Raw genomic sequence first — 11,701 nt, 5'->3', positions numbered from 1 at the left:
GAATAGGAGTAGTAGTTACTTACTCTGCTTTTTCGATATATTGCGCAGAACTGAAAACTGCTGCATTTAGTCGATTAAGTTTGGTTTTAATCGAATAACCAATGCTTGGACTTAATCGAATGCTTGTGGAAAATCGATTATCCTGAATTTCGCACTTCATAATTTTATGGTTTCTTGCACAACAAGTTACCGATTACCAATCTTTACATAATCAATTGATTATTGAAATTACAATATGATAGCTAAACATATTCTAACAGACAACTCAGATTAAATCAATTAACAAGAATATAAAGAACAAAAGTAAAGGAGAAAAGGGATAGAAAATGTGCACAAGGAATTTTTATCCTGGTTCATTTGCGGTCCACTACAAACTACATCCAAGCATCCCCTTCTGATCTTGGAAGATTTTTCTTCACTATTGAAATTATGTTTGTTTACATGCACACTTCCAATTACAATAAAAACTAAGTCGATTCTTTATTGGAAACTATGAGCTTAACAACCTTGGCTTGGTCTCCTATCCTTTCGCGATTCGGCCCCATCCTCGATATCGCTCGAACCAAGACTTCATAGTCTCTATGAACATTATCAAGATCTCTCTTGAGGTGAAACTACTCACCAAAAGATCAACTTCCTTGTTCGTTACTGTTTTTGATGAGTTGTCTTGGGTACTTAATACTCGGATACAACAATTAAACTCAATCTAAACTCTAAGCAGAAAAACCCACACGAACCTAATCTAAATTAGATTTAATGCATAAGGTTTTCGTAAAATTGAATTGCACACTTTTCAGAAAAATATTTTCCTCACTTTCACTCTTAAAGAAATCAAGAAAACTATGCAAGAATGCAATGCATTGGAACCCAGAGATAAATGCAATGATTTGAATTTCTAAGCCTTATTCAAAATGCTCTCACTCTCTAAGCTCTCTTACTACACTTTCTCACTATAATGTAATGTTTGAAAATGTATGCTCAAATTTATTTTCAAGTTATACAAGTTATACCACATGGTCTAGAATTACAGCATTTATAGAAACCAGATTGATGATGTCATTAATCGATTATACAGTGTCTTAATGGATTAACGAGCTGTTTAAAAACGGATTTTCTATTATGTCTTAATCGATTAACTAATGACTTAATCAACTAAGACATCATAGGTTTCAGATTGATTAACTACTGTAATTTCGATAATCGATTAACACTATACATAATCGATTATGGTGTATGAACATCGTTTTCTTGATGAATGGCTATATGACATGTGATCACGCAATACATGTTTTTCAAATATGTTTACCTTTAATGCACAAAACCATGTATGCATATGCATGAACATCTTATCATATAACTTCTAGATGTTATGTCTCAATTTTAGTCTTGTTCAATTTTAGTTCTTGTGAGACTCTCACCTAGGTTTATCTAACTTAGACTCGATCTAAGACAATCATCTTAAGACTTCTAGTAGAGTTAGAAGATGACATTTCAATCCCAACACAGAGAGAATTAGCCACTAATCCTATGCATTATAACACTAGAATGATGTAAAATACAAGAAAATTCACATCTAAAGTCATTCCCACGAATTCTCTCTTTCTCTCCTGTGTTTGTCTCTCTGGAAAGTATGAAGAAAATGCTTGAAAACTATGTGCCTCGTTTAAGCGAGGTGCTCTGGCTTGGGCGAGACACACACAGAAATTTAGCCTCCAAAATTGTGAATTGTCGTTTGAGCGAGGCATCCAGAACTTCTTTTACGCAAATTCCTTCAATTTCCATCTTTTTCAATCCTCATTCTCCTGCAATTGACATAAAACATGTAAGCTTCTTAAGCAAGACTAATTACACTAAATTCTTTAGAGTTGTGCATAATTTTCATCATAACTACACAATAAGTATCCCAAAATTATATGGAATTACTTCACAATATGACACTTAAGATAAGCTCATTGATGGATCGCTCCATGGATCTCGACCCGGTAGAACCCCACCTTCTAGATCTTGGCGGAAGAGTCATAGGGGTGGAACAAGGCATACTTGTTCTTTAATTAAAGATATGTCCACCTGCGACGACCAATCTTCTTTTATCTGAATTTGTGCTATGAGTCTCTCGAAACATCCAAAAGAAAAGGTGAATCGTGTAAGGGAACTTCATCACCTTTTAGAAGAGGCCAAATGCTCGAATGAATCCCCAAACATTTAGATGTAGTTGGGAAGGGGTGACCAATAGATGATTCAGCATGCCCACATACCACTTGTCCAGAGGGATTTTTAGTCCAATTTTCCGAGTGAAGTAGTCATACATATAAAACCTACAGTTATCCTCCAATCCGCATAAAGGTCCTAGCAAACTCGTTCTTCGTAGGAGGGGCATGCAATTGGGTGCAATTCGACGCACGTGCCACCATGACAACCTTGGGCGTCATATCCTCCTAGAGGTAGCTGGTGGTACCCAGCAATTCCCAAATCAACCCACCAATAGCGGGAGTTAGGGCCATCCAGACCCTCGGGAATCAAAAACCTATCCGCCTTTCCCATATACATTCTTGACATTAGCAACCTATCACCAGAAAAAAGAATTAGACTCTGAATTGGATTCCCTATCTATGATCGGACGCCATTTCTCCAGAAAAGTTGTCTAGTCCATTCCTACGACCCCCTTCCTACCACTCTCCCCCTCCAATGGGCCAGTGGGGCCAGGAGTTTCAAATCGCTCGCCCTTCTCTAGGTGTATCCCTACGAAGAGGCGACCACGAGACAAAATTAGGTGGAGGTCCGGACAAGACCTCCACCTCGTCAAAGCTAGAATCTAGGTCGGTAATGAGGACCATGACTATGAAAGCAGAAGGGAAAGGGAGTTGCATAGAAAGAAGACTGAAAATAGTTTAAAGAAGACGTGGTCGATCGACATTAGAGTAAGTTTGGCAGCAGGGAATTCAAAAAGAAAAGTGAAGAAAATGAAGGAGAACCCTCCATATTTATAGACAAAGCTGGGCCAAGACCACCCCTCACGACCCAACTTAAAACACATCCTACCCATCCAAAAAACACTCAAGTATGATCCAACGACAACTTATGAACCAAGGCGAAAGGCGGCAAGAAATGAACCGATGATTCACACTCAAGTACTTTGCACCGCAAAATGGTCCAATAACCAAAACAATAATGGTCAGCCACGTGTCGCACAACCTAGAAGGTTAACGACACCCTAGTGATGCACCTAGATTCTATCAGCATGCTCACCTATCGAACATACTACTAGATTGTGGACAACTATTCCATTCGGTCATCCGAATGTCTTAACTGCCTATGATGGCCTCCCTTCTAGCCGAGAAAAGACTAGATATAACTAATTAAAGGGCATGGTCAGAATCGTTCCCCTTGGACTAGACATCTCAGGTCAAGGTCGGGATCACGACCCGTCTAACATGCTGCCAACATCGCACTAGCACGCCACTTGCAATCCCACCTACCCCTGCCAACACGACAAGGATAAATTGCAATACGACTATCACACTTGCCATAGGCTACAAGTCAACTATGTAGAAGGTACAACCTTGTCAAAGTCGTTTGACATGGGAAAAGCAACCCCCGACAATCCAGGATGGTCGGCTATGCAAATAGTACCCTCTAGGGCCACGTCATCCAACTCAACCACTATAAACAAGGGTCTCCCCCAATAGAAAGTATCACTTAGAGTTCATCATTTGTCATTATTACTCTCTATTAACTTCTCATATCTCATTTATTCCCCTTGTGCTTTGTTTATTCACTTTCTCCACAACCTAGTTTCTTTTATTTGTGCTTTGTTTATTTGAAACTTGAAAGAGTTTGTGGCTTTGTGCTTTATTTCAAATTTCAACACCGCAACAATTCACTTTCTTTTATTTGTGATTTGTATAATAATTTCTTTTATGGCATTTTTACTTTATTGCAAAAAGCAGAAGACCAATGCCGCAAATCTGTACCAGACCAGCAACGGTGCACACTCCAATGCCTATCCTTTATTCAATTTGTTTACTTCATTCAATTTGTTTAATTAACTTTTATTGATTTATATGTATGCATTGCATTATACTGATATTAAGTGTCTTATTCACCTATTTTTATTAATTATATAATATATTTATAATTATATATGATATTATGATATCATCTAGTTCAATAGGACGGTTTAGCCGGTTAAACCGGTTAGAATCTATACAGGATCTCTTCCAAATTGATGTCCGACTTGAGTTTCATAACATTGATATAAAGTCAATATTAAAAAATAAAATGTTAAACAAAATAAAATATTTTAGTTTTCGAACCAATATTGATTGAGCAGTGTAATATTTATGATAATTAATAAGGAATGGTTTGGTTGACAATACAGTAATAGTGTAAAAAATTCTATATTTTTTACTCATTAATTTTATAGTAAATTATATTGACACCCCATGAGTTTTAGTGAAATTGCACAAACCACCCCTCATTTTTCTACACCTACACAGACCCCCTAATTTTTATACTTTAATTACATTAACCACCCTTACCTGAGAAATAAATATGTAATTTTTTGAACAAAAAATGTGATAAATGCAATTAAGTTAAATGAAATATGATATATTGTGGAGTTAACTCCAAATAATATATGAGTTGATACATCTTTATTATTTTTGGTTCGTTACAATATAGTTACAATATAGTATAAGAGCGATCTAAACAATATCTCTTTATAATAGTTGATGCTAGGGGTGGTAAAATTATCCATAATCCAAAATCCATCCAAATCCATCTGTTAGAACTAATAGATTTAAATGGATATAATCCAATGGATGGTGTTGATAATGGATGGATTCAAATCCAACGATTATATCCAATGGATATCCATGGTTATATCCATTTGGATGGATAACAATCTATCCAAAAAATTAAAAATAAAAACAATTTTTTTCCAATGAATTCAATATTGATATAAAAATTCCTCACATTTCTAAGCACAATCTCTCACACGTTACAAAAGTTGAAAATTGTAATTGTGATTTTAAAAAGTGCTTATCAAAAAAGTATAAACGATTTCGGCCTTAGTGTTTTACCTCAACATCTTAATGCAAAGTATAAATATATCATTTTGGTTATTGACTAATGTGATAATATAATAACAAAATTAAATATTTCAGGATGATAAACTGTTGCATACAACTTATGGAAGTCCCAATTATTAGAGGTGTAAGCGGTTCTAGTATAAACCGTAAAACTGATGAAACCGAACTGAACCATAAAATGCGGTTCAGTTCAGTTCCAAGGTTCGGTTCATTTTTTTTATTTTGAACCATTTAAGTTCGGTTCGGTTCACGGTTTTGTAAATTTTGGAACCGTTAGAACCGAACCGAACCGCACATTAAAAAATAATTTTATTTTATGATTATTAATAAAATAGTCTATAAATAAGAGGCAAATAGAAAAAATAAATTAGTAACCAAACCTAAATATCTATTATCTCTATTATTCATTGAGAAAATAGAAAGAAAACTAAAAAAATTAGTGTACATTTTGTCACTATTCAGAGATGAAATTAATCAAATAAATAAATTAAAGAACTAAAATAAAATAAAGAAAAACTTGAGGATATTACTAATGATGTGGAGTATTATGTGTTACTGTTGGACTAAAATATTGGTACCAAGTTTGTCATTCTTAAATTTTGTTGAATATTTTAGAAGATTTTATGTACTAAAATTTCAAAGTTTGTAGTGCGTTGAGATGTTGAATTATTATTATTTTACTAGAAAGAGTATTAAATATGTTATTATTCACGTGTTTAGTATTCATTTAGTTGACTTTATACTTTGCGAATTATGTTCAACTATTTCTTAAATGATTTTCTTTAAATAAGTTGAAAAAATGCAGAACCGAACCACTAATGAACGGTTCGATTCCTAAATAAAATTTGCGGTTAATCGAACCGAACCATATCTTTGTGTTTCGTTCGGTCATTAAATTGCGTAAAAAACCGAACTGGACTTTTACGCCCCTATCAATTATGTTGCACTAGAGATTCTTGCTACTAAGAGTGCTTATAATTTATTTTTACAAATTCACCTTTTTAAAATTGCTTATAAAAAAACACTTTTTAAAAGTGTTCGTTAAGAAAAATAATTTTTAAAATTAATATTTAAAAATGCTTTATTAAATAATTTTATTTAAAAGAATTTTTTCTTTAAATTGCTTTATTAAAATGTTTTGTTCAAATTAAAAAAAAAAGTGAGTTGGATATCCCTCCATCCAATCCATTAAAATGGATAAATGGATGGATTGAAATCCATTGAATATGGATGGATTGGATAATTTAAAAAATGTGATGTAATGAATTTATTTGGATTGATGAATAGTTTTCTATCCATCCATTAGGATCCAAATCCAAACTCATCCAAACTCATCCAATTGTCACCCCTATGCATTTGTAACCAAAAATAATAAATATATATTGATTTGTATATCATTTAAATTTTTTCTTCACAACATACTATGTTTTGTTTAATTTAATTGCATTTATCATATTTTTTGTTTAAAATATTACACTTATTTATCATGCAAGGCTAAAGTATAAAAACTATGAGAAATTTGTATAGATGTAAAAAAGTGATAGATGATTTTTGTAATTTCACTAAAACTCAGAGAGTATCAATATAATTAACTCTTATTTTACATTTTTTTATTCCATGTGTACTCCCAAGTCCTATTTTGGGCATCCAAGCACCAAAGGCCACACCTACCAAAATCAAAATCTAAAACTTGTCTGTAACGTCTCATACATCAATCCGAGATGCCGAGAAACAGAGGAGGATCCAATCATGCCACCGCAACTCCAAATTCCGATGCGGCGGTATCGGAGTACGAGCAACAGAGGCTGTCGAGAATTGCGGAGAACAAGGCCAAGTTAGAGGCTTTGGGTTTGTCCAAAATGTCTTCTTCCTTCGACAAGTGTCTCACTCAGAACTCGAGGAACATTAACAATAAGGGGAAAAAGAAAGTTGAAGATGAAGATGATGAATATAAACCCGAGAATGAAGAACCTGGATCAAGTTCTTCCACTGATGAAGATCATGATGATAAAGATGAGGACTTTGAAGCTGTGAATGCATCTGGGTCAAGGAAAAGAAAGGTGGGTTGTCAAAAATAAATAGTAAATACTTCATTTCACTCCCTCATGTTTTTCAAGAATTGAAAAACCAAAATAGTCCCTTAATTTGACACACATTTGAAATTTTCGGAAACATTTTGGGTATTTCAAATTTTGATGGAGGAAACTAGTACGGCAAAAAACATGATTAACTGATTAACTTTCTATATTATCACAAAAATTTCAATGAAAACGTTATTTTCATGTTGGGGTTTAATAGAAGCCCCGTTTTTTTAATGTTGTGTTATTGTTTCTAATTTATGCAAAAATTATTTTTTGGCAGTAGAGTGTAGTTATGGATATGAATGAATAACATATTGATATCAGGTTATCTCAATGACCGAGTTTACTTAATTCGCTGTTACACATAGGTATACCAGGTTCACCTTTGCAAAAGTCTTGTAATAATAATATAGAAAGTAACTTGTTTGGTAACAATGGGTTACCCCGTTGATTTATAAATGTTGTCGAACATCAACTTTAGAGGGTTTGGCTCTAGCAAGAAAGCTAAAGAGCTTGGGCAATGTGCTTGCTTCGCGGTTCTACAGAACATTTGGTTAGAAGGGAATGCTATAATTTTTTTGGGGCGTTGGGTGTCTATTGAATTCATTTAAGACTATAGTTTTCTTTGTCGTGTTCTAATCTGAAGGTTATTTTGACAATTGACATTTACAATTCCTTTCCTTGATGACAAGTGCAGGTGAAGAATAAATGTTTAAAAATGAAGGCTAAGATCTCTGGGAAGAAGTGTTGTAGTAGTAATATGGAGTATAATGATGATGAAGATGAAGCTTTGAGGCAGGTAGTTTTGATGTCTAGTTCATGAGTAATGCTATTGACACTAAAAAATGTCTATCCACACTCCCTATTAAGTATTAACCAACATTGTTAAGGATTTTATTTTTCAAATCATTGCTTACTGTGGAGTGTAATAAATAGGCTATTGTGAGTGGAATTAGCCTCACCATAGTTCATGTTGCTTTTGCTTGATATACATCCTAAGGATTTTGCTGTGTTGCTGAAAAGAATAATAATGCTATGTATACAAGCATGCTAACTGTGTGATACATGTGGAATAGGCCATTGCTCTTTCTCTACAAGACTCTGCAGAAGATCCATTATTTTCTGACAAGAATGTAGTGAACATTACTGGGGCTGAGAAGGGTAACATCCACATTGAAGAAGATAAGGGTAGAAAGAAGAGCAAAAAATCGGTTTGTATTGTGTTTTCTGTTCACCGAATAATCTTTCCTTCATTATAATTCTATCAGCTTGTATGGTTTTATTTTATTTATTCATTAATATTTGATTGTGTTTACAGTTTACTAGTCGGCTGCAAATGACCGAGGATGAACTCATTGTACATTTCTTCCAGCTTGATGGTAATTTCTTCCTGCTATCTTTTGGTTTGTTGAGGGCTAAATGAAAAACGTAGGCTCTAAGTTAAAGTCGAAAAATCCAGACTCTAGAGGTTAGAAAATGATATCAAGATCAAGTTGTATTTTTAGATTAAGTTCTGATATTGTATATAAATGAAAAACGAAAGTGCTGGTTCCTCTCTTTTTCTTTGCTCCTTTAAATTCATGAACATGCTATTGGTGATTAACAAGGAAAGTTCTGGTGTGCAGAAGCAGGAAAAGGAACTGTATCGGTAAGGGATCTACAGAGGGCAGCTGAAGTTCATGATTTTATATGGACAGACAAAGAATTCTTTGATATGATTCGCTTCTTTGACAGTGATGGAGATGGAAAGGTCATTATTGGAACTTTTTATTTTGTTCTATTTTGAAGGTCATGGAAAACATAGATAACCCTCTAGGCTCTAGAACTTACCCCACTTTAATTTAAACTTTGGTGTAAATTACTAAAACGTCTTTCGGGGTAAAATTTAAGAATATTTTATGCTCATGGGAACCACATCTCTTTCACTTTTCCTTAGTTATTCATATTTTCTATACATCTTCATGGACAGAATAGACTGATCTTTTTTTGTTACTACTTAAGAATACGAAAATAGGCCGTTTTAACTTGATGCAAGCTTGTATTTATGAGTACTATGTTTGAAATGCTTTTAACTTTCTCTTTAACTACTTAATTATAATGTTGGCTCTGCTGCAGCTAAGCTTTGACGATTTCAAGAAAATCGTTGTTCGTTGCAACATGATTGAAGGGTCTTCAAATTCGTGACGGAACAAGGTTAGGATAAAAGATAGGAACACCAATGTTCTTTTACCAATGTACAATATAGGATGACAAGATATGTCATATTCCCAGTGCACTTTTTGATATCACTTTTGAGGGGTCGACTTCACTTGATAGGGTATGGTCACTAGAAAAACTCTTAACTGTCTACATTATTAGTGAAATGACACAGATTTCCAGTATTTTACTTGCATCACAGCATCTCTTCTATAATTTTCATTGTACTCATTGCTTTCTTCTGTGTATGTCTTAACTTAGCTGTGCTGAGTTCTAAATTTAACTGTGTAGCCACTCGATCAATACCTCGCTTGGTAAGCGAACTTCCTATCGAAAAGTGGGGAACTTGGTTCGAATTCCCGGTTATATTCTACAGACAATTCGTTGCGTTTTCCTGGTGTTGATGGTAATCAATAGTAGACTAATGTAAATAATATTATTTCTTTCTACACCTAGAAATTCTGATATGGCAAAGTTTGGCCTCCTTCCACTCCAAGCTTTTCCGGGAGTTTGATCATGATTCGTGAATACGCTGTGTCGTCTGAAAATCATGTTATGGGACTGCACTTGGAGTTCAGTCTCTACACCCTGAGGGGCCTTCTCCATTGCTTGTTCTTAGAACTAGAGAGCAGTCATGGCAAGCTTGCACAATCTTGAAGTAGAACTAAGGCAATGGAGAATGGAAAAAGTAACTGCCAAAAACAGAATGAGTATTTTAGAAGAGAAAAGAGAAGTTGTTCATGATTAGTAATGAAATCATGAGGTACAACAATGGTGAGGAGAAAATAAAAAAACATAAAAAGAGTTATTTTAAAAGAAAATTAGAAATGGAAAAGCTTGAACAAGTGCAAGACAAAGACAAAAGTCTTTTCAGAAAAACAATCACATTTTCTTCAATGAAATCATGTGGGGTACAACAATGGTGAGGGGGAAAACATATCTTGGAAATGTAGGTGAAAAGAGTTATTTAAAAAAATCAGAATTGAAAGGCTTAAACAAGTGTAAGACAAAATCTTTTCAGAAAAACAATCACATTTTCTTTAATGAAACCATATGGGTACAACAATGCTGAGGGAAAAACAAAAACAAACATATTTGTTTTGTTGCCTAAAATCAGAAGAAGGTTGATGTGCAAGAAAAATGAATTTTAGTAGGTTGAATGGTGAAACACAAATTTGTTTAGAGAGAAAGATGACATTCATTACATGAGTAGTGTTGCAGATAAAAGGATGTAGTAAGAGATGTTTAAGAGATTTTTTGCCAAAGTGATGACTTATTATTAGTTGCACATTTTTCTAAATATTTTTTTGGGCTTCAGAAGTATAGTATATTTTCTAGTTTCTTTTTTTGTTGTTACTCCACTGCTTTTTTAGAGGCTTTGTTACAAAAAAAAAAAATATGCTAAAAAAATTGAAGTTCCATTTCTATTATTTTTGGAAGATACATTTTTTCAATATACTATTTAGAGGTGTGATATTTCTATTAATTTTCTAACCCCTGTAATATTTTAATGTATATATTTTAAAGAGTTCTTGTACTTATTTTCCTAATAAAAACTTTACTTTTATATATACATTTTTGTTGAGTTATTTTAGTATTAATATTATAAATTTATATTCATAATGATTATTATCTGAAATAGACTTGTCAAAACAGGCTACCCGAATATGCTAAAAAAATATGCTAAAAAATTGAAGTTCCATTTCTATTATTTTTGGAAGATACATTTTTTCAATATACTATTTAGAGGTGTGATATTTCTATTAATTTTCTAACCCCTGTAATATTTTAATGTATATATTTTAAAGAGTTCTTGTACTTATTTTCCTAATAAAAACTTTACTTTTATATATACATTTTTGTTGAGTTATTTTAGTATTAATATTATAAATTTATATTCATAATGATTATTATCTGAAATAGACTTGTCAAAACAGACTACCCGAATGGGTTCGGGTTAGTCCGCATTGGGTTCGGGCTAGATAGGGTCGGGCTAAAAAACTTGGCTACAATTTTTGTATGCCAAATTGAAGCCCAAACCCGCCCTATGCTGACTGCGTGTTGTGGTGACCCGACCCAAATAACATTAAAAAGATTACCTATACTATAACTAATTTTGAAACCGAGGCCTAATAAACTAGAAGTCAATAAAATATTGAAAGAATCGATACAAGCATAATGTTTTTTGAAAGTGCGCATGTCAAGATAGCACTTTGGAAAGCTTTCTCAATGTGTTTAGTTTTGATGAGAACAACTTGTGATCATGAGAGCTTGAAGATCATCAACAAATCAACATGCCTAAGTCTCTAGATTGGTATTAGACTTAGACTAATA

General features: G+C 33.5%; 2 protein-coding genes across 3 annotated transcripts in view; one reads left to right on the top strand and one right to left on the bottom strand.

Annotated features, from left to right (window-relative positions):
- Positions 1–11,701, bottom strand: part of LOC109350263 — a 23,619-nt gene that overhangs the window by 5,165 nt on the left and 6,753 nt on the right. Inside the window, exon 4 of the mRNA XM_019591472.1 lies at positions 1,850–1,857. Coding sequence (XP_019447017.1) covers positions 1,856–1,857 — 2 coding nt within the window. The 3' untranslated portion in view covers positions 1,850–1,855. The remainder of the gene's footprint in view (positions 1–1,849; positions 1,858–11,701) is intronic.
- LOC109350276 lies at positions 6,728–9,605 on the top strand. Of its 2 annotated transcripts, none has more exons than XM_019591484.1 (6): positions 6,728–7,150; positions 7,869–7,970; positions 8,248–8,409; positions 8,490–8,550; positions 8,797–8,921; positions 9,287–9,605. In XM_019591484.1, exons 1-6 carry the CDS (start codon positions 6,812–6,814, stop codon positions 9,353–9,355), a joined length of 858 nt encoding a protein of 285 aa, XP_019447029.1. In that variant the 5' UTR covers positions 6,728–6,811; the 3' UTR covers positions 9,356–9,605. The 2 variants fall into 2 exon arrangements, with proteins under 2 accessions (XP_019447029.1, XP_019447038.1); XM_019591493.1 differs by having other exon boundaries at positions 6,733–7,150; positions 8,248–8,382.

The sequence above is a fragment of the Lupinus angustifolius genome, chromosome LG01, assembly GCF_001865875.1.
Source record: "Lupinus angustifolius cultivar Tanjil chromosome LG01, LupAngTanjil_v1.0, whole genome shotgun sequence".
NCBI classification, from domain to species: domain Eukaryota; kingdom Viridiplantae; phylum Streptophyta; class Magnoliopsida; order Fabales; family Fabaceae; genus Lupinus; species Lupinus angustifolius.
This window is presented reverse-complemented; position numbering and strand designations above follow the sequence as displayed.

Coding starts and splice junctions, on each gene's coding strand:
- LOC109350276 (XM_019591484.1), top strand. CDS start 6,812: ATGCCGAGAAACAGAGGAGGATCCAATCATGCCACCGCAACTCCAAAT. Junction 7,971..8,247: donor AAGATGAAGCTTTGAGGCAG/GTAGTTTTGATG, acceptor CATGTGGAATAG/GCCATTGCTCTTTCTCTACA. Junction 8,410..8,489: donor TTGTGTTTTCTGTTCACCGA/ATAATCTTTCCT, acceptor TTGTGTTTACAG/TTTACTAGTCGGCTGCAAAT.